At 36.4% G+C, this 23590-nt stretch overlaps 1 protein-coding gene across 8 annotated transcripts in view; it reads right to left on the reverse strand.

Moving 5' to 3' along the window:
• Nucleotides 1-23590, reverse strand: part of LOC106078450 (guanine nucleotide exchange factor DBS-like) — a 141601-nt gene that overhangs the window by 56334 nt on the left and 61677 nt on the right. For all 8 annotated transcript variants that reach the window (XM_056012209.1, XM_056012206.1, XM_056012202.1 and 5 more), the window contains 6 exons: nucleotides 23176-23289; nucleotides 21270-21386; nucleotides 19444-19543; nucleotides 17811-17970; nucleotides 16517-16631; nucleotides 14693-14815 (listed from right to left, as the gene is read on the reverse strand). In XM_056012209.1, coding sequence (XP_055868184.1) covers nucleotides 14693-14815; nucleotides 16517-16631; nucleotides 17811-17970; nucleotides 19444-19543; nucleotides 21270-21386; nucleotides 23176-23289 — 729 coding nt within the window. The remainder of the gene's footprint in view (nucleotides 1-14692; nucleotides 14816-16516; nucleotides 16632-17810; nucleotides 17971-19443; nucleotides 19544-21269; nucleotides 21387-23175; nucleotides 23290-23590) is intronic.

Genomic DNA, 23590 nt, shown 5'->3' on the forward strand with positions numbered 1-23590 from the left:
CGAGACTGTAGATTAGATCTAGATAAACGGACAGTTAAGACTAGGCTTTTAAACAGGTTACGTCAGTGATGCCCAAAATACGGCCAGCGGGCCACATCCGGCCCGCGACGTGGTCCCATCCGGCCCGCCGAAACGTCGGCACAAAGTGAAGAAAATCCCCCCCCCCTCCAAAAAAATGAGGTTGAAAAATGTATCTTCACCTACTTTAGGACTCTCATATTTTTTTCTGAATGGATTGGTACCATGACCTTTAACATTTGTGCGTTTATGAACAGGGACTCTCGAATGTAGAATCTACCAGGAAATGTTGGCGGATCTTTACTTTTTATGAACATGACAATAAGCCAACATCTTTGTTTTCTAAAGAAAGTGTGACTGTTTAAAAAAAAAAAAAACATATACATCGTCATTATACACAAAAATATGGAGCATCCTTGGTTTGAACTACGATTAAAAGATTGATTAACTACAAATAGAGATTGGAGGATTGATGGGAATATTCCCCAAACAGAAACAAGAAAATGTGTCGGTTTTAATGGCACCCACACTGTTGCTAACATTTTAAGTAGAGAAATGAAGCTATTTTCTGACGCTTAAAAAATTATAATCGTCAAATATCACATCACGTATTACTAAATCTAGGGGGTTCTGGTAAAATAGTTTTAGAACAGTTCATTTAATTGTGTAACTTTTCGGTGATGTGGCCCGCGAGACGAGTGTTGGAAAATTAAATGGCCCGCAGGTCGAATTACGTTGGGCATCACTGGGTTACGTCATTTGTTATAGTGACTGAGACTAGACTGCTCCCGTTCTGGACCTGTTAATTTACTTGATTATAAGTATCTTGATCTGTGGTTCTGTTGTTACAAACTCACATGAAGATAGGTTGCATGTTTCTGTATCTTCTAATTAGTACAAAATTCTACAGACGCAGGTTAGACATCTTCTACACTACACAACTCAAATAGACTTACTTTAAACTCTTTACCTCCGTAATTATTTTTCCACGTTCTGGCAGAATTGTTCATTTTACACATTTGTGCATTCTTTCCTGTTATGATTAAACTTCAATAACATTTTTGTTTGTAATCAGAAAACGTTACTGCTAGTATAGAATTATAGGAGAATGCTCTTTTTATATAACGTTGATATCGTTAATTAGGAGAGAAAGAGTTAACAAAGAATCGTCAATGGCTATGATATTTATATTCTTTTTTTATTATTATTGGGGCGCGAGGTGGCTGAGTTGTAAAGCGCTTGGCTTACGAACCGAAGGGGTCTCTAGTTCGAATCCTGGTGAAGATGTGGATTTGAATTTCAGGATTTTTATGGTGACGCTTTCACCCTGCTCTAATGGTTACCGGACATTAGTTTGGTAAATGTAAAGGCGGTTGGTCGTTGTGCTCGCCACATGACACCCTGCTCGTTAACCGTTGGCCGCAGAAACAGATTATCTTTAAGTCATTAAAATGGATTTATTCAGCTTATACCACCACTTCATTCAATTACAATTTCTTTCCCTTGTTCAAGTAACCAAAAATAAATCGTTTATTACCAATGGTTAACTAATTGTTTAATTCTTTAAAAAATTGATTATTATGTTGTCCGGTAAAAGCAATACTTGTGCGAAGTTTCAGCTTGGTCCGAGATTGGGTGTGGGAGAAATAACATGTACAAACTTTTGGCCAGACAGAGTGAGTTGATATAAGCTTTGTTTTTTAAAAAGTCTTAAAACCAAACATGCACACAAACTCTGTATTTTCCAATTTTTTTTTAAATTTTTTACCTTGCAAATTTAGATTTGAGTGGTTCTTTAAAGTAGACCTCAGGGAGAAAGAAAGAAAGAGAAAGAGAGAGAGAGAAAGAGAAAGAGAGAGAGAAAGAGAACGAGAGAGAGAGAGAGAGATAAAGAAAAAGAGAAAGAGAGAGAGAAAGAGAAAGAGAGAGAAAGAGAAAGAGAGAGAGAGAGAAAGAGAGAGAGAGAGAGAAAGAGAAAGAGAGAGAAAGAGAAAGAGAGAGAGAAAGAGAAAGAGAAAGAGAGAGAAGAATGAACGAAATTATGTATGGAAACAAGTTGCCAATGTCACTTTTAAACACTTTTGCGCCCACTCATTTCCGGTTAAATTTTCTGAATGAAAACCAATTACTTAAGGCGCAAACTTACGGTTCAAACACTTACGCAACACACACACACACACAATACAAACACACAGACCACTTTTTTTTACAAGAGAGAGAAAAAGTCATTCACACAATCTCAGCCTAAAGTACCTGGGGATATTAAAAGGGCTGACAGATTATTGACGGGAAGTGGAATCTAAAGCTTAGGGGAGAATCCCCAATATCAATGGTTCTCAAGCACACATGCATCCCTTACCAGACAAAAAAGCTTGAGTTGTTGCAGTATGGGCCCAAATCACCATGTTCATTATTTAGTGCTTAAAATAAACAGAGGTTCAAAAAAAAAAGTTTTGTTTTGTTTGGCATGTCTCGTCTGTTTATTCAGGGATGAAGATAATTTACTTCCTAGTCCAAACCTCCCGCAGGACGACGGGAGATGGCAGCGGGCAGGGTTTGAACTCGGGACAATCCAGACGACCGAACGACAGTGCAGCGCGCATGCCGCAGACCAGGCAGCCATCAGGCAGTTTTCATAATATTATCATTTTTAAATAGTAGGTCTACCTATGAACCTGACCACAATGGAGATTACCCTACTCATTTTATCTGACGTGAAATAAATTGTCCATGAAACCAATTGTCGTGTATTGTCGCGTGAAAAAAAAATTGGTGTGTAACTTTTTGATTTAGCATGTTAAGACACGACGCAGATAATGGATGCAGAGGTCTGTAAAAAGATAATGACACTTGACGTTTGACTGGGGCGCGCATCGTCATAACCAAACCCCCCAAAAATTTACGCAGTGGACCTCATTCACCAATCGTAAACAAATAACATTTAGCCACGTGATTCTCTATCTCTTCTATACAAATTACGAGCTAATTTTTAATACACAATGGCTATCACGTGACAGTTTTTTCCCCGTTGTTTTATCAATATTATCACGTGACTAAACGTTGTTTGTTTACGATTGGTGAATAAGGTCCATTCGGATACGTAGCAAGACTTTATTTAAAAAAAAACAATCCTACACGGCAGAAAACCAGTTTGAAGAAAGAGAAAAGTGGTTAATGGCGGCAGAACACTCAGTACAGGTACCCTTTCAGCTCTTCCAATCTTTGGGGGAAAATGATGTAAAGGTAATTGTTTGTTTGTTTGTTTGTTTGACCGACGGATAACGAGGGTGTCGTGTGGTCAGCACAAAGGCCAATCGATTCCCCTTCCCAAACGTTTACCCATTAGAGTTGGGTGGAGACTCAGGGGCGTCCTTTAAATCCCAGTATTCACTAGGATTCAAACTCGAGACTCTCGGTTCGGAGGCTAAGTGATTTACCGCTAAGCCACTATGCCCCCCCACCCCACCCCCGAGAGAAGACTCAGAGCTATAGAAAAGAAATGAGTTTTCCCAGTGTGGCCAACAAGCTAGTTATTCTTTTCTCAGCAATATACATCAACTTTTGAATTTAAGGAAAACCTTTAGAGCCCGTTTTTGAGACCTGCGTCCAGATATAGAGTAATAAAACCCTGATGACAATGTGTTAGCGGTAAGTTAAAGCAAGCCTTTTGGCCTCGCTTCTGACCTTAGCGTCGTGAGATACGAGTCAACGGTAATAGGAATATAAAAATGTACGATTGCGTTGATCTGTCCCTGACAGTAGCCTGATTCAGACCGGCAGATGGAGGCAAAATTCCGTGGGCCTTGAATTTGAACAGTCTTAGTCACAACTCTGTGGTTGAAGAAGAAGACCCACTGGTCGTGACACCGCGTGATGTCCAATCTACGGCCCGCGAGACCTTTCCGGCCTATGATGCGTGCCCACAGATCAATTTGAGACTTTGCCCAAAGCAAGAATGCACCAGGGATCCGCAGAAGCTTGGGTCCATTTTACTCGACGATGTTGTATTTTTACAAATCTTATATCAACTCACTTCGTCTGTCCGTCTGTCTGTCCGTCTGTCTGGGATGATTCTTTTACACGTTTTTTTTCCCACTTCCCGTTCGCGGATCAAGTTGAAAATGTGCACACGTATTCAAAGTCGATGATAATACATGAATAAAAACATCGACCAATTAGTTAATCGAGTAGTGGTAATTAATGTTAAATATGTGGAAAGAGAGATAAACCTTGCTACATTTAGATATGTGGCAGTGATTTTGTGGCCATTCCCCATAGACAAACGCCGTAGTTTAAAAAATATTCTTAATTAATAAAAAAAATTTCTGAGGTGGTACGTGCTAGAATGTATATGGATCCCTAGTCCAAAAAGGATGGGTACCACTGATTTAATACATGGCCTCGGGAAATAGAAACCGGAAGTACAAAGTACCATACCCACAAAAATTAAACTTCCATTGCTTGGGTCAAATATATTTATATGTAGGTCAAGGCTGCAAACACCGTGTGTGTGCATGTACGTGTGTATGTCTGTATGTGTGTATGTCTGTATGTGTGTATATATGTGTGAATAAAGCCTAGGACTAATATTTACAATATTGTTTCTCTCTTTTTTACCATTCCTACTTTTATGTTACACTTTCTTCATGGAGGAAAAAAAAAAAGTCGGTTGGAAGCTGGTCGGAATCTCAGGTAAAAAAAAAACAACAATTGAAGCATTTCTCATTCTAATCTAATGGTGGCGCTGTAGCTGAGCAATAAAGCGCTTGGCTTACGGGTTCGAATCCTAGGGAAAAAGTAAAGGCGGTTGGTAGTTGTGCTGGCCACATGACACCCTCGTTAGCCGTGGACTAAAGGAACAGACGACCTTTACATCGTCTGTTCCATAGATCTAAAAATATGAAAGGGGAACTTTACTTATATTTACCATCATTCTAATCATTACTTTTGTGATTTATATGAATCATGAACTGGCTTGATAGCTAAGTATATAAAGCGTCGTGTTATGAATACGAATGTGGTAGGATTAATGTACCTACTGTCCTTTTTTTTCTTATTTTAAAATGTCAAACAAAATATGAATGTTGAGCTTATTACATTATTTGAACAATAATTGAAACAATAAAACATAAAAAAAAAATAAAACATAAAATAATTGTTAATTTCTGTATTACTTATTTTAAATTAAAATCATTTCAAAATCTTCTTCTAGCCATTTTTTTTTTTTTGCTGCAGAGTTAGTAGGCTCTTTTAAATAGCACACATTATATGTGGTTCTACTATAGGACGACTTCCCAGAAGTTTGTCTACCCAATACTGAAGAATGCTCAGGATGCTTCGTTCTTTAATTAGAACTAATCACACGGAATTTGTTCCTCACAGACGTTTCCCCTGGCCTTAATTCATTTCTAACGTCCTCTACAAAACAAGCAAAATATTTCAAATAGAAAAACAAAAGCTTATATATAAAGGAAAGAACCGCACAATTAATGCTACATCTCTCAATGCTGCATTATTTATATCCCTTTTATATATAAAAATAAAACTGGCTAATATTTTGATTGGTTCATGTGTTGTCATCGACACTGAATAATTGTTCAAAGTTTCAACTTGATCCGAGAATGGGAGTAGGAAGAAATAACGTGTCCAAGATTTTGTACCAGAGTGAGACTTTGAAATAATGTCCCTTCCCCATTTGTAACTGTCACGTCATCACTGAGGCCCAACCAACGGCGCGCGGGTTACATCCGGCCACGAGTCCGGCCCACAGCACAAGAAATCGACACGTTAAAGAAATAAAGGCAAAAAAAAAAAAGTACTCCATTGAACCTTGCCTCGTGTATGGTCCGACAATGGTTGGGCATCTCAACTTTGCTATCTAGCCACAAAGCACACAGTCTAATTGGGAATACATAATTAAAATTTTCAAACCAACTTCCAACCAACTTTGTCCATCCATGAAAAATAAAACAAAGTCAATAGCAGGAATCGTAAAAAGGTAACATAGAAAAAAAAAAGTTAAAAAAAAAGAAGTTCCTCCTTTTTGAACCTGGATATTTCCGTAATAGCGATTAATCAATGTATTTTAATATATTCTTATGATACCTAACCAAAATAAATTAATAGAATTTCTACATATTAATGAAACTATAATATAATTCATTCCTCCAACAAATGCTTTTCTTTTGGTTAAATGTGCCGGAACTAATAAAGTAATAATAAATGTTAAAATGCAAGAAAAGTAATAACTTTTTTCCCCAGATTGAAAAAGGTGCCGGTACGCCGTACTGGTGAGCACTGTCACAGATTATGCACTGCTTCTAATGGTCAAAGATAGACATTTAGACTGGCATTTCTGTACCTATATTCGCTTTACTCTTTTATGTTTATTGATAAGTTGTATCGATAAGGGGACACTATCCGGATTATGAATTAAATATGTTTCTAACCAATTCACAAAGTGCCAGAAAATATATATATATAAAAAAAAAGATCAATTTCAACGATCAGACCATGCCGAAAATGTTTCTATGTAAGTTTAATCTATTCAAGCGGTGAAAGTGTCGTCTGAATAATGCAAATACAATTAAATTACCTGGCCAAAGCACGACACAAGAGCTGAACACATTGCACTGAGGCTGGATGCTAAGTCCTGCTTATTTGGTTTTGTATTTGACTTCAAAATGATAATGCATGTACCCCAAAAACAGGGAACAAACTTTTTAATTTGGCTGTTGTATTGTAAAGATTTGTTTTCAAGCCAGATTAAGATTTTTAAAAAAATATTTTTTGGTTTTCCCCTTTGCTTTGTTGCCAAAAATCAATAAATTAGCATCAAGAGTTATGCACCGTTGTTCTAAAAATAGACTAATCAACCGTGACGCACAGTGAATAATTGATGTTGTGTCCACACACACACACAATCCTGGGAATGCAATGTTGGAAAGTTGAGTTCCGTTAGATCTAGTAAGAAATCACCAAACTAAAACAAATGAAAGAAAGACTGAGTTTGACTTCTGGACTACTTCATGAGATTTAGAGAATTTAAAAACTCTCCTCTCTCAGCAGACGAAGACTCGGATCAATATTTTGTTTTCCAATTGCTCATTGGGTTTTCCGCAAACAATTTTTTTTTCTATATGACTCACAGAAATTCCCCATCAATATCATTATCATCCAGCTTCTTTTGAGAGATGGCTTCAGAGGGTTAAATCTCTTATTCTTTTTTCTAAAAAAAAGCCAACGATAGAAAACTTGTGATTGAATATCTTTTTTACACAAGTCAAGATTCGAACTGTCTAATTGAAAATGACCATCAGGAGTGGCGAGTAGATAAGAAATCTGGACTTCTGCTGGAGTACATGCATGGTGGGAAGGGAAACTGAATTCTATATATATGGTTCGTCCATCGTGGTTCGATGAAGACAACTTGTCATCCAGGGGGGTCTGAGGGCTTTGCACTGGAGTTATGTGCCTCCTCGTGTGGCTATGCTAGCCTGGAATGTTCTGCTGCACAGTGTTAAAACCATTTCCCAAATTGCATAATGGCTCCACCGCTCCAGTAGATTTAATTGGTGTCGATGTGGCCCGAGAAATAAAGTGTCAGAAATGTATATGGCCGCCCCCCAAGCCGAGAAAGTTTGGGCATTAATATATTAATATTTTCATTACTTCTTGGTTTGTCCTACTAGTTAGAAGAGGAGAAAAAAAAAAGTGTCAGAAATGTATATGGCCGCCCCCCAAACCGAGAAAGTTTGGGCATTAATATATATATACAAAAACAAAATTTAATAAAATACTCTGAAAGACACAAAGATAAAGGCACATTCCTCGTCCCATATGCTAGGACATAAATCTGTACAAATACTCCTTCTTCCCTAGTGCTATTAGAGCATGGAATGGGTTGCCTGAGCTAGCCAGGAAAACCAGTGACTAGGCAGAATTTAAGTCAGTGGTTAATATGCACGACTAAATGCATGACGCATAGGACGTAATCATCTTCTTTTTTGAAGTAACGTCTGTATTATATAAGATAAGAAGATTAATATTTTCATTGCTTCTTGGTTTGTCCTACTAGTTAGAAGAGGAGAAAAAAAAATATTAACTGTGTCTCTCGATTCAAATTTACCTTTTACCTTTACCTATCCCTTAGTCTGTTGGACCGTTGGGGCACCAGGCAAGACTCGTCGACCGTCTTTCTCCATTCCTCCCTGTCTTTTGCCTTGTTTAAAACCTCTATCAATGGCAGCCCGTCCATTCTTTTATGTTCTCCTCCCATCGCTTTCTCTGTCTGCCTCTTCTTCTTTTTCCTGGTACTGTTCCCTGAAGGAAGGTCTTTGCGAGCCCCGTGGATCTTGTTATAAGGCCATACATTTTAATCTTGCGTTTCTTTACAAAAGTTAGCAGGTCATCATGGGGTCCGATCGCTGCAGTAACCCTGTCTCTAATCTCTTGGTTTGTGATGCGGTCTTAGAAAATTTAAGAAAATCGCACGAAAAACCAAATGAGACTCAAGAGTCTACAAGAGGAACAAAAATGTAGGGCCGTTTTTTTTTTTAAATGGAAGACAGCAGACGTAGGCTGCGACATGTGTCCGATGTCTTGAGTAATAGGTCAAGGTCAGTTACTCAACAGCTGAACCAATAAAGAACATCGTCTTGAGAAGTGCAGAAGGTGTGTTTGAGAGTTGCGGGGGGAAGAGCGGGAAAACAGTGGCGCACCTGGGAGGTAAGGAGTGAAGTGTGTGTGTGTGAGAGAGAGAGAGAGAGAGAAAGAGAGAGAGGGAGAGACCAAGATGATACTACAGAAAGACGTCAGTGAATGAAATAGTTTAAACTATCATTAACTATGGCAGACATTCAACACTTCGATATAAACAAGAAAAGCATATACAAATACTTTTTTTTAAAAAAAAAGCTTATATTCAGCATACTTGTATCAATTAGTTTGGATCAGTCATGTAATTACATTTGTAATAGATCTGGACAAAGAATAAAAAAAAAGCATTTATAAAAATTAAAAAAAAAGGTTAGAACGACCTGAATTCGAACTCATGGTTCAAGTGTTCTGAAGCTTCTCAAGCCAACACGGTAACCACTCTGCTAGTGAAGAGCTTATGAACATGGAAGATTGTTTAGTTATCTATTGTTTCTATAGTCTCGTCCTATTTTTTCAGGTTTGTATTCACTATGACTCAGACGATGACTTATAATGGGGACTAATTCAGCGTATACCACCCCTTCAGTCTAATACGAATTCTTTCCCTTGTTTGAGAAACCAAACAAAATCACTAATTACCAATAATTAACTAACTAATTGGTTATTTTTTAATTGATTCATGTGTTGTCAGGTCAAAGAAATAATTGTGCAAAATTTCAGTTTGATCCGAGAGTAGGTGTGGGAGAAATAACGTGTAAAAACGTTTGACCAGACAGACAGACAGAGTGACTTGATATAAACTTAGTAAAGAAGATCAACTGGCCGAAGGTGGGAATAAACATTTAGTAGCAGAAGCTGAAGAGAAAATAAAATGGCGAAATATAGATAAGCCCAGAGGGGGATTCGAACCATGAGAAAAGATAGGTGGGTAAACGCAGATGAGACAGAATGACGAATATTTTGATGGGCAGATGGAGAGGCGGATATCTGAATTGGTTTGGGGTGAGGTGTGTATCAGACGTACGTGTCCGATGGACTAGATAAACGAAGGTGATGTCAGATGACTGCATACAAAGATTGGCCAAAAGATGTACGATAGATTTAGACAAGAATGTATCGTAAAATAACATATTTATAAGTTCAATTGATAAGTTATGTTGATAAGTTCTATTGATAAATTATATTAAGTTCTATTGATAAATTATATTGATTAAGTTCTATTGATGTCCTATTGATAAGTTCAATTGATATGTTACGTTGATAAGTTCTATTGATGTCCTATTGATAAGTTAAATTGATATGTTACATTGATAAGTTCTATTGATGTCCTGGTGATAAGTTCAATTGATATGTTACATTAATAAGTTCTATTGATGTCCTGCTGATAAGTTCAATTGATATGTTACATTGATAAGTTCTATTGATGTCCTGCTGATAAGTTCAATTGATAAGTTACATTAATAAGTTCTATTGATGTCCTGCTGATTGATTGATATGTTACGTTGATAAGTTCTATTGATGTCCAGCTGATAAGTTCAATTGATAAGGTATTTTAATAAGTTCTATTAATAAATTATATTGATTAACTTCTATTGATGTCCTATTGATAAGTTCAATTGATATGTTACGTTGATAAGTTCTATTGATGTCCTTTTGATAAGTTCAATTGATAAGTACAATAGTTGTCCTATTGATAAATTCTATTGACGTCGAAGATTTATGTAACTTCCCACCCCACCCCCTTTTCCCAGGTCGCCAAGGTCGTCAAAATGTTGGTCATCACTCATCTAGAATCAAACACTAACTCAATTTAAGGAAAATACTTATTTAAAAAAATCATCACAAAACTAATCTTTAAAATTTTTTAATTACCCATTAAAATTAAGATGTCCCAATTAGGAACGAAACAAAACGAGAACAAGACAAATATCCTCTAAACTCCACTAATACGATTCTTCTCACAAGACATTCTGCAAATAGAACAAGCGCGTTAGAGAGATTAAAGAAGCCATTAGCCCTAATATGCCAGGACAGTTCTCTGTTTGCTCTGTCTGCCAAACGTTAATGCCAGTGTGCATTGTGGCAACTCTCGAGCTGCATCTGTGAGAATAACCGTCGGCCAGCGTCTGAACTGGGTGAACTGGCTGGGGCTAGTGGAGAAAGTTAGCGGGACGACGCTTCGCACATTCCAGAAGTAAGCCTGTGTTTGTGGAGCGACGGTGACACAAGGGGGGGGGGAACGAAAATATTGGTTGGTGAAACCTCCTGTCAATACTTCGTTGACACTGGGATTGACTGCACAACTGGACATCACGTTGACTGCACAACTGGACGTCACATGAACTGCACAACTGGACATCACACATTAGAGGTTTGTATTTTTTTATACTTTCTTTAGGGCCTTTACATGGGAGCCAAGAGCGCCTGAAGATTTAATCCCCTCCCTCCATGCCTCCATTAATATATATATATATATATATATATATGGCTCCTTTTGTCTCGAAAGGCAATGGATGCGCCCAAATGAGTCACTGGTTTTGGCTTAATCTTGAGACGGGGAAGAATCTGGTGTGGCTAATCAAGCCAATTCTAGAACGGCAGACTTTGCCACAATTCGTACATGTGTATGCCTCTGATTTAGGGCTAGCAGACAGGGCAGCTTTCTTTTTATCCCTCTTGATTAAAGCCGCTTCAATTCTTTTGTTCTCAGCAAGGGTTGTCCCAGCACGCATAGTCTGTCTCCATGCACTCCGGTCTTTGGCTATGTTTTCCCACATACTTTCGCTGATGCCTGAGGCTCTCATGTCTCGCTTGCAGACATCTCTATATGTTAGTCTTGGGCGGCCCTTGGGTCTGACTCCTTCCACAAGCTCAGCATATAAGATATCTTTCGGGATTCTGCCATCTGGCATGCGGGTGACATGTCCGAGCCAGCGTAATCTTCTTTGTGTCAGGAGAGCATACATGCTGTTCATATTGGCCAATCTTAAAACTTCCTGATTGGAGACATGGTCCCTCCAAGAGATGCCCATTATGCGTCTCAGGCAGCGCAAGTGGAAACTATTCAATCTGTGCTCTTGGTACATGTATGTTGACCAGCTCTCACTGCCATAAAGGAGAGTGCTCACAACACAGGCGTTGTAGACTAGGATTTTGGTCGCTGTGGTCAATTTACCATTTTCCCAGACGCGCTTGGAGAGTTTTGCCAATGCTGTGGTAGCTTTTCCTATCCTTTTTGTCAGCTCGATGTCTAAGTCTAGGTTACTGACAATTGTTGAACCCAAGTAGGTAAATTCCTGCACCACTGAAAGGGTGTGGTTCCCAATTTGTATTATAGGTATTTCTGCGACGTCTTGTGCCAGGATTTCGGTCTTGGAGAGACTTATAGTAAGGCTAAACTCTTGACAAGCAGCTGCTAAGGCGTTCACTAGCTTCTGTAGACCTCCTTGTGAGTGAGATACGAGTGCCGCGTCATCGGCAAACAGCAGCTCCCTTATCAATATACGACGCCTTTTCGTTTTGGCTTTAAGACATGCCTCCATTATTACCTTCCAAACTACTCTTAGACCTATATGAGAGATTTAATGATTAAAGTAAGGGGGAGATAATAATTGATGTTTTAATTTATCATACTGTCTTTGTTATCTCCCTTTTGTGGTTTGGCGGGAGGTTCCATTCTATTTAGCGAAGGTTTCACAATTTACTTTTCCATTTTTACTTGATGTAAAAATGTATGGTTTAATAATAAGAGATTTTCATACATGGCGAAAAACCTATAAATAGCAATCTTTTGGGTGTATCTGGTGTAAAAAATACAGGAAGTGCTCAGATCTTTTTTTGTAAAAAAGTTATATGTTTACTATTGCATCTCTGATGACATAACAGAATCAAGTTTTGATTTGTTTTGTTTTTTAAGCTTTTCTGCGTGTAACTTTTTAGTAGGCAATTTTGATGTTTCCCTTTAGCTTCCTTGACATTGTTCAGTTCATCTTGAAAATCTCTAATAGGCCATTTTCTCGAGAAGATAAATCAATAAAAAAAAATTTATAAGGCCATGAAAAAACAATACATTACAATACACATTGCGTTTCATGTGTAGATCTACAACTACAACGCGTTATTTGGTACATTGTTTTTTATTTGTAATTGAAAGGGCCTACATTGTTTTTTGTTTTCCTGATTCTCAGAGTCAACGTTTCAAACCCAATCTATTAAAAGTTTTCTTCAGCTTGTGAGGACGGCATTTTTTAAAAATATTTTGACAGCAATAAAGTTTTGTGTCGCTAAAACAAAACAAGTGTTGGCATCTTGGCCCCAAAATTTAGGCCATTTAGTTAGGCATATTGACTGTGAGATTAAAAGTCTTTTGTATTAGGAAGGTGCTAGACAAACTGTAAAGCTAAAAGGTGGTATCAACTGTAAAGCTAAAAGGTGGGTTTCAACTGTAAAGTTAAAAGGTGTGTATCAACTGTAAAGCTAAAAGGTGTGTATCAACTGTAAAGTTAAAAGGTGTGTAGCAACTGTAAAGCTAAAAAGGTGTGTATCAACTGTAAAGCTAAAAGGTGTGTTTCAATTATAAAGCTAAAAAGGTGTGTTTCAGCTGTAAAGTTAAAAGGTGTGTATCAACTGTAAAGCTAAAAGGTGTGTATCAACTGTAAAGTTAAAAGGTGTGTAGCAACTGTAAAGCTAAAAGGTGTGTATCAACTGTAAAGTTAAAAGGTGTGTAGCAACTGTAAAGCTAAAAGGTGTGTATCAACTGTAAAGCTAAAAGGTGTGTTTAAACTGTAAAGTTAAAAGGTGTGTATCAACTGTAAAGCTAAAAGGTGTGTTTCAATTGTAAAGCTAAAAGGTGGGTTTCAATTGTAAAGCTAGAAGGTGTGTTTCAACTGTAAAGCTACAAGGTGTGTTTCAGCTGTAAAGCTAAAAGGTGTGTTTCAACTGTAAAGCTAAAAGGTGTGTATCAACTGTAAAGCTAAAAGGTGTGTAGCAACTGTAAAGCTACAAGGTGTGTAGCAACTGTAAAGCTAAAAGGTTTGTATCAACTGTAAAGCTAAAAGGTGTGTTTCAATTGTAAAGCTAAAAAGGTGTGTTTCATCTGTAAAGTTAAAAGGTGTGTATCAACTGTAAAGCTAAAAGGTGTGTATCAACTGTAAAGTTAAAAGGTGTGTAGCAACTGTAAAGCTAAAAGGTGTGTATCAACTGTAAAGCTAAAAGGTGTGTATCAACTGTAAAGCTACAAGGTGTGTATCAACTGTAAAGCTACAAGGTGTGTATCAGCTGTAAAGCTAAAAGGTGTGTTTCAACTGTAAAGCTACAAGGTGTGTATCAACTGTAAAGCTAAAAGGTGTGTATCAACTGTAAAGCTAAAAGGTATGTTTCTGTTTAGTTAATGAAGTGTTTGTGTACTGGCTTATTTTTGTGAAAGATGTGTGTAAATGATGTGTTTGCATGAATGATGTGTTTTGTGTTAATGAATTGTGTGTGTAAATGATGTATGCAAATGTTGTTTGTACAAATGGTGTGTTTGTGTAAATGATGTATATCAATGATGTATTTATATGAATGGTGTTTTTTTTGTAAAATTTGTACACAAATTGTGTGTTTGTGAAAATGATGTATGTAAATGATGTATTTATATGAATGGTGTTTTTGTGTACAATTGTGTTTTGTGTAAATGGCATTTTGTGCAAATGATGTGTTTGAAAAAAATATAGTTTTGTTACTTTTGTAAATGATGGGCTTATGCGAAAGATGTGTTTATACAAATGATGACTTTATGTTAGGAATGGGCTTGCTTTAAAGTGATATTTTAAAGTGATATTTCAAAGTGATATTTGTGTAAATGAGGTATTTGTTTAAAAGATGTTAAGGATGTATTTCTGTAAAGGATGATTACTCTGTGAAGGATGTATTTTTGTAAAAGATGTGTTTTTGGAAGGATGTGTTTTTTTTTAAAGGATGTCTTTTAGTAAAGGATGTGTTTTTTGTTCGGCAAACAAAAAGATTCTTCACTTACTTGTGAAGCTTCTTCCAGTTGATCAAAGTCGTGGATCAATTGCTCTACTAGCATGACTGAGCTACCTAACTCGTTCATCTGTGCTTCCAGAGTTTCCTGACGTCTCTCCATGGTGAACTGAATCTGAAATAAAAGTGTCAAAAGCTAATTCACTAATTCAGACTAACCGCAGCCTAAAACCCTAACTAAATGCATGACGCGTAGGACCTAATCATCTTCTTTTTTGAAGTAACATCTGTATTATATAAGATAAGAAGATAAATGTACAATATAGGTTGTATGGGTTGTTGTTTTTTTTTCAGTCTTTTATCAAGTAAAACAAAACGATTTACAAAACCATCGTAAGACCAGTAGCCATGTATGCAAGTGAGACCTAGAATCTGACAAAAGCAAAGAAAATCTACTAAATACTGGGGAAGGGAAAATACTTAGAAAAATCTATAAAAGTAAAGTTCCCCTTTCAGACCTTGTGGTCTATAGGGCAGATGATGTACTGTCAGGTACCCATTAGAGCTGGGTGGACTCAGAGGCGCCCGAAGATCCCAAAATTAAAAATCCCAGTCTTCACCAGGATTTGAACCCCCGGTCCCCGGTTTGGAAGCCAAGTGCTTTACCGCTCAGCCACAGCGCCTCCTGAAAAATCTATGGTGCTATACAAAAACTGGATGGAGGACACGCACTAACCAAGAGATATCTATTGTATAAAGACCCACCGATAGTGATGGAAATAAAGAACAGACTACTTTGGGCAGGTCACCTTGAAAGAATATCAGGGGAGCAAAACTAAAAGGCAGACCATGACTATGTCTGATTGGTGATCATGTAGATGCAGATCTACATCAAGAGTTCTGGCACGGAGACAAAAGCTCAACAGAAATCTGAATGGAAGGATGTGTTGAAGCAGCCATGGACTGCATAGCCACTGGGATGGAAGGATGTTTTTTTCAGTCCAGTGATGGTTATAGCTTCCCTGTCATGTGGTTTTGCACTCTGGACTGTCATCTTGATGTTCTTCACTTCCAGCCACCCTCCGCTCCAGTCCTGCGGGAGGTTTGAACTAGGACGCAATAATCTTCATTTCTGGAGGAGTGTCTAAAAACCTACAAGTAACAACGGCCCCCCCCCCCCCCCCCCCCCATGGCATTTTAGTGAAGCACTTGGTTGCAAAGCTGAAGGTTTGTTTGTTTTACATGTTTCGGATGTTCCTTCAGAGCTGAAGATAGTTTACTTCCTAGTCCAAACCTCCCGCAGGACGACGGGGGATGGGAGCGGGCAGGGTTTGAACCCTCAACAAATCCGAACAACAGTCCAGCGCGCAAATCGCACGATTAGGCAGCCATCCAAGGTCTAAGTTTAAACCCAGCCCTACTTGATTTTATTTTCAAACAAGAAAAACATTGTAAAAATTATTTAAGACAAAAAAAAAAAAAAAAAAGCTTATATGATGTGTAATTGTACCAGTTAGTTTAGATCAGTTATGTAATATATTTTGTATAAATATGTCTATGATGTAGACTAACAGTAATAAATCTGTGCGATTTCAAATATTTTTACCATTTGTTTTTGTTTAGCACATTTTCATGCTTTTAGCTTTCTCAATACGCTATGATCCTATCACTTGTCTGGATCAAACTAATTGATACACTTACGCTTAATATAAGCTTGTTTTTTTTAAAAGTATTTTGTATGTTTTTCTTATTAAATAATTTTTATAATGAAAAAATAATGTTAATTTTAAAAAGATTCAACGCACTGTGGATGTAAAATAATTTTTAAAAAAAACATAGCTTCAAGAAACTTTGAAATGTGCTATCCACGACTTACAAGTTTGAATTCTTCCTCAAATTTGCGCACTGTGAGACATTGCTTCAACTTGGCTTCATGACGCAGCCAGAACTCCCCAAAACCTGTTCGACTCTCATGAAGCTGAACAAGTAATCTGTGCAACACAATGGGAACAACTACAATCAAACAGCCAAGTCCATCATGTTTAAGTAGAAATTAGAACAAATTGGAAATTTTAACATGATCATTCTAAGGGAAGTAATTTTGACACAATCATTCTAAGGGAAGGAATTTCTTTTATTAAATTAATATACAAAATGATTTTTTTTTTACTCAATTAATATACAATCAAAACAAATTATTAGTATGAAATGTATATATATATATATGTATACCGAGTATACAGAAGGCATCCATATATTTATTGAGCCCCAAAGCTAATAACAAAATCTAATGTCATACATCCTAGAAGAATAAAGAATTCTTATTTAGGACCCTAAAGGACATATAAGAGCTTGGGTTGAGAAAAATATTTGATCAATTTTGCATCTCTGTGTGTGTGTGCTTGGAAATTGGTTGTAATATTTGGTTATTGATAAATAAAAACCACAAACTGTGGGAGATGAGTGGACAGAAAAATATAGAGGTGCAGATCTTAGAGAGGAAGTGGAGATGGATGGGTCACACACTTAGAAAAGATACCAAAAACAGAGTTAGACAGGCATTAGAGTAGAACCTCCAGGGAACAAGATGTAGAGAAAGATCAATAAGAACATGGCGACACTGTAAACCTGATGAAGCCGAGATGACAGGAAAGAGCTTGGAAGCCATTAATAAACTAGCAAGAAACCGTGGAGAGTGGCATGCTTTTACTGTGGCCCTATTTTACAAGAGAAACACAAAGGATGATGATGAATAAATTCTGACTCTAAATAGTAAGCCTCTCTTTGGGCATAATACTCAAGGAATGTCCAAACCTATTAAATACTTTTGTTAACAAGTTTTACTGTTTGCGAGTTATTGTTTTTTTATTTCATTCTCATCACTGGATGGCGGCCCGGCCGCTGCAATCTCCCATGGTCCTGCGGGAGGTATGAGATAGACATGAAGATTGTCTTCAACTCTGAAGGAAACTTTGAAGCACGCAAAATAAACTTGCATTTTGATTCTGTGCCTTAATTTGTATGAAATAAATGCTGGGAATAAAGAAAACAAGTTTCATTTCCTTTTAGACAAAACCTCGCTTGCTTATAGGACCACTGTCTTGGCTAACAAGTACATGATGTGAGTATACATTGACACACTATCACATACACACTTCTACACCAAATACCTTTCTAATTCTAGAACATGACAGAGCTTAGTCAGCGGAGTGCTTGGATTATCTCCCTTAATACACTTGAGCAACGTTTCTCCGTGGGCCGAGGCACTGTCTATGTCCTCCAACAGTTCTTTCCTCTCTGCCATACACACTCTTAAAATGGCCTCGGTACCTAAATAGTCAGACTAATCATTACCAAAAAGTAAATATTTAAATAGCTTATCAAATTGATTATTAAAATAACATTGCTAATTCCACAATTGTTTTAAAAACTTGCCAAAATTGTTATTACAAGTAAGTCATGAAGGTCAACTGTTTAACAGGTTTTATGTAATTCATTTAGTTACATTGTATTTTTAAGTAATGTTTGTATTTTTTGTAAGATAAAAGGTTAAAGTTAAATTTCATTTACGACCATGTAGTCTATAGAGCAGATGGTGTACAGGTCATCTGTTTCTTTGGCCAACTATTAACGAAGGTGTCGTGTGGCCAGCACAATGACCATCTGCCTTTACTTTTTCCCAACTAATATTTAATTACCCATTAGAGCTGTGTGGACTCAGAGCCCGGAACCCCCAGTTTGAAAGCCAAGCATTTTACCACTCAGCCAACGAGTAAAATAACGAAATTGTTATACTTTATGTTCATTCTATGGAAAGTAATTTTTTTTCAATAAACATGCAATCAAAACAAGTATATGAAGGCAATGCATATAATAATATATGAATGACATCAAGACATTGAAATAAAAATAAAAGTTTACAAGTTGAAGTCTTTACATTTCAAGATTACACTTTATAAGAAGCTTTACATATATCGGTAACCACTTATTGTTTTTCAGAATGCTTATTTATCTCAAAATTATTATTGTTTTACTTTTGGTATTACCTGTTTTAATAAAATAATTTGTTTTTTGTTTGATTTTGAGCTTAAAAAAAACAAAAAAAACAAACAGCTAAAATAACTGGTAATTAAATATCAGGTTGATGACGGTGTTTGTAACACAAAAGAAGAGATATTATATTTTCAATGATTACAGGTTGTACCAAATTAACAATAACAATGCTGTGTTACTTGCAATGTTTAACATATAAAAGCATGATTTGTGGTTGATGCACTGAAAACAAATCACAATATAATTTATAGGTGATGTTTAGTTGTATATCTATTATATAAGAGACTCTAAAGAAAAGATAAAAAAAAAGTAATTGGGTTGTGTCAATTTAAGATAAGCAATTTATTAAATGGTTTAAAGCTTATTTGTATCTGTTAACTAGGGTGTCATGTGACCAACCCTATTTACTTTCGTCTGCGATCTGCTATCCTAATAAAACTTGATAGACTCGCTTGGCTTCGGGTTGAAATCTTTGAAAATATGATTATAACTTAAAGATCTTTTGGGAAGCCCACCCGACTAATGGGTATCTGGTATTAGTCGTGGATGTTGTGTCAGCCACATGACATTCTCTTAACCAACCATGGAAACAGATTATCTTTACATCTTCTGCCCAATAGAGTGCATGGCCTGAAATGAGAACTTTATCTTAATATAAATTCATTGAAAAGAGTGAATCAAACTTTGGAGGTCAGTAATATTTAGATTCTCATCCTGAAACTGATGATGCTAACAATGGTGAAACTTTACCAGTGACATCATTGGGTAGTTCTCTCTCTTCCATTTTCTTGACAACTGCTGAAAGATTGGTGGAAATTTGAGCTGTGTTTTTGGAGAACTTTTCCACAGCCTGTAACAAAAGAGGCAAACCATTGATACATGATTTAAAAGAAATTATCTGTAGGGGAGGTAATATTACAATATGAAAACTTATCAGTTGATTCTGGAATACACAATATAAATTGGGCGTTTTTCAGGTCAACAGGTGTGGTCACATCAGAATGCCCAATACAACGCTTTCCAAGAGAAGCAACAAGTTTAAAATATTGATCAGGGAATCACTTTGTGATTCAGAAAATGATTTTAAGAAAAAAAAACTTAACACTAAGTTATCCTCCTTAATTCTATTGAAATCAACTAGTATCACATTTGAAAAAAAAATAGATTTTATAAAAGCTTGAATTGTCCAACAATAAATCGTGTGATACCTTGGATTAGCAAATGTAACTGTTACATTCATTTCTGACCTCCCTTAAGTAAAAAAAAATGCATAGAAATTAGGTAAATAAATAATTTTACTTAACATAAACACATTAACTTTTTTTTTCAAAGTCCTTTATGTGATGCTTTCTATCAAGACAGCAAAAGTAGCTAAGGGATAGAGCAGGGCAGGCATTACAGACTGCAGGGCCCAATTTAATGCATGCTTGCGAGGCCGGTCTTCTAAATTATTTTACAATAGCAACCATTTCTACCAATTATTATCAACATTTATTATACATGCATAGGAAGCAGCTCAAACACATTAGACTCCAGTGGGTTAATTAAACCCTTTAAGTCCTACATTTTTAAAAGCCTGTGACATGAGCTATGACTAATAGTGATATGCTAAATATAAATTGCAGGCCCCTGCCGGGCGCAGGCCACAATTTGAGCAATGGTTCAAATTCGTCTAAGGCCAGCCCTGGGATAGAGTATACTATGGTTCAAGGGTCAAGGATTAATATGTAGAAGTCAGGTTTGCAGTTTAGGACTATGATGAGTGAGGTCGACCAGCTCCAAATGGATTCGTGGTCATGTGGAATGCTCAATTTGTTGACCATTGAGCTGATGACACAATCCCTCAATAGTCATGGCCCACTGCTAGAGAATCTATTTTTCTGACTCGTATTCAAATGTTATCTTTTCAGTTGACTCTTTTTTGTTTACTCTTGTACAAGTAAAAAATAAAATATTTCCTATGGCACAATTTACCAAGCAAAAGAAAACAATATAATCAAAACAAGATAATCTTAAGAAATAAATTGCAATGTGAGCGAATAACAATTACATTTCTGAATGGCATGACAGACTATAAAGAAGACTGCTTGGTCATTGGTAAGCAATCCAGACTACCACATCGATGGTCCTACTTTTAAACTCCCAGCATCCCCTGCTGTCCTGCAGGAAATTAGGGCTAGAAATTATAACATTTCTGAAGTAACATCTTACAGGTCAAGAACAGAATAAACTGTTTTACTCAAATCGTCATAGAGACTTTGGTGAATGTGATGATAAAGAAACCAAATCTATGCCTTGGGTCACACAAAAATATTTACATAGCCATGTTGGTTAGAAATCTTGTTCAGATTGAGTAAAATCAGCTTCAGAAAAAAAATTAACACTTTCAAAGCATCTGTGTTAAGTATTCCTGTTTGCCAATGCTAAAAGTCTGGAGTACTATTTGAAAGATTACATATTAAATGGATCAATGTATTTTTTTTTTAGTGTCATTTCTAATGAGCCTTGTTTTAATTTAACCAATTTCTGAAATACCGATTCAATTTCACACTTCATAAAGAAACAGTTATACTCACCGATCTATGCTCTGTCCACTCGTTAGCATCAAACTCAAGCTCCCCGCCAACATCAGAGGTCAGGTTGCTTACTTCCACATAGTCTTCTATATCTTTAGTGGCATCGCAAAGTACAACCTAGAGAGTGAAAAACAAAAAATATTCGCTAACTTTAACAGTTAAAAACTTTCTAACATTACTAACTATATATATTTTTTTTTTTTTTTTTTTTTAAATTCCATTAAAACTAAAAGGAAAGATAAAAATTTTAATTTTGAAAAAAAAAAAAAATAACTCAAGCAGAAACAGATATAATACATTTTGTTTTCATTGATTGTAACATAGGATTGTAACCAGGGCTGGATTTAAGGGAGGGCAAGAAGAGCCACTGCATCCACAGGAGCCCTTCAACTGAGACAAAAAAAATATCTGAATTTCGACAGGTTATTTCCCTTCACACACTTTTCATGTTTTACCAACAATACTTTTAATTTAACGGTAGAAAACACTATCATGGTTAAAAAGGTAGACAACACTTTCATGGTTAAAAAGGTAGACAACACTATTGTGGTTAAAATGGTAGACAACACTATCATGGTTAAAAAGGTAGACAACACTATCATAGTTAAAAAGGTAGACAACACTATCATGGTTAAAAAGGTAGACAACACTATCATGGTTAAAAAGGTAGACAACACTGTCATGGTTAAAAAGGTAGACAACACTATCGTGGTTAAAAAGGTAGACAACACTATCATGGTTAAAAAGGTAGACAACACTATCATGGTTAAAAAGGTAGACAACACTATCATGGTTAAAAAGGTAGACAACACTATCATGGTTAAAAAGGTAGACAACACTATCATGCTTAAAAAGGTAGACAACACTATCATGGTTTAAAAGGTAGACAACACTGTCATAGTTAAAGAGGTAGACAACACTATCATGGTTAAAAGGTAGACAACACTGTCATAGTTAAAGAGGTGGAGTACACTATCGTGATTAAAAAGGTAGACAACACTATCGTAATTAAAAAGGCAGACAACACTGTTGTGGTTAAAAAGTGTTTGCTTATAGTGTGCTCGTAATATATAAATGCAGGTCCAGATTTATGGTGTGTGTCAGCCCAGGACCTCACCCTCCACAAACTCTAAAATATTTTTTTTTAAATATTCATATTAAATATTTTTTAAAAGAGAAGGAAAATGAGATAAAATGTGCCAGTATTCTATTTCTTTCTTCTAAATTATTTCTGCTTTTGGGCATAAGCATTATTATTAATAAGTGGATTTCTTATTAAAGCTTTTGAAAAAGTGTACAGGCCTCAACAAAAATCCTGACACCCCACCCCCCACCCCTCCCCCCTCCACTTACTTAAATCCAGCTCTAATTGTAGCCTTAATTGTAACATTGATTATAGCATTCCTTTTGTCGTGGCCTCATTGTACCCCCCAGTTTCACCTTCATTTATCCCTCAGTCTGTTAAAGAGTTGGGGGGCACCATTCACCCCAGTTTACAACTCTTTAAAATACTTGCAGAACCTAGTATTAATATATTTTATGGGTATATGAATTCGTGCTGAGATGAACTAACGTGGACATGTTTTTAAGCGGGTCGATTTGTGAGAGGACTTGATGCTTTTAATTTTGAGAGATAAGAGATTCTCACATGATTCTTATGTGGTTGTGAGCTATACGAATTTTTAGTTTATTCACTGAATTATCATTTTGTGGGATTAATATTTAATCTGCTTCAACCTGAGTCGTGTGTTGAGTGGATTGTGAATGTGACTCTACACCTGCAAAATGTGAAAGTGGCGACCTGAAGATTGGTCAGTTAGTAAAAAAAACTAAAATCATAGAAAAATGTGAAAGTGGCAAACTGGCCAGTTAGTAAAAAGCTGAAATCTTAACAAAATATACATACCTTGAATTCTAATTCTTCTTTAACAAATTTTGATCTAAAATCAGCAAACGCCCTTTGGAAAAAACCTTTTGGCTGGAGTAAAAATACAACTTGGATGTGCACGGGGAAGAAAGCCTGGCAAATGAAAAAAGAGAGAAAAAAAAAGGAAAAGTTTTAGAAATGCTTGTTTTTGGTTAATCTTCATGTTTTTCTTCTACATTTTCAGTTGAAATATTTGAGGGGTCAAATACCTAGCCCTATGTTTATGCAGAGTTCCCAGTTCAGGCAGTTCTCTGTAGAGTATGTCTTTGAAAAGGCCTCTTAATACTGTATGAAAAGTTGATGGTTGTGGCTTGCATTGTCTGACTTCACTCCACAAATATATGTCTCACTAGCAAAGATTTAGTGTTACTCAACCTTGCTGATACTAGTTTAA

This window comes from Biomphalaria glabrata, chromosome 15, assembly GCF_947242115.1.
Source record: "Biomphalaria glabrata chromosome 15, xgBioGlab47.1, whole genome shotgun sequence".
In the NCBI taxonomy this organism is placed as follows: Eukaryota; Metazoa; Mollusca; class Gastropoda; family Planorbidae; genus Biomphalaria; species Biomphalaria glabrata.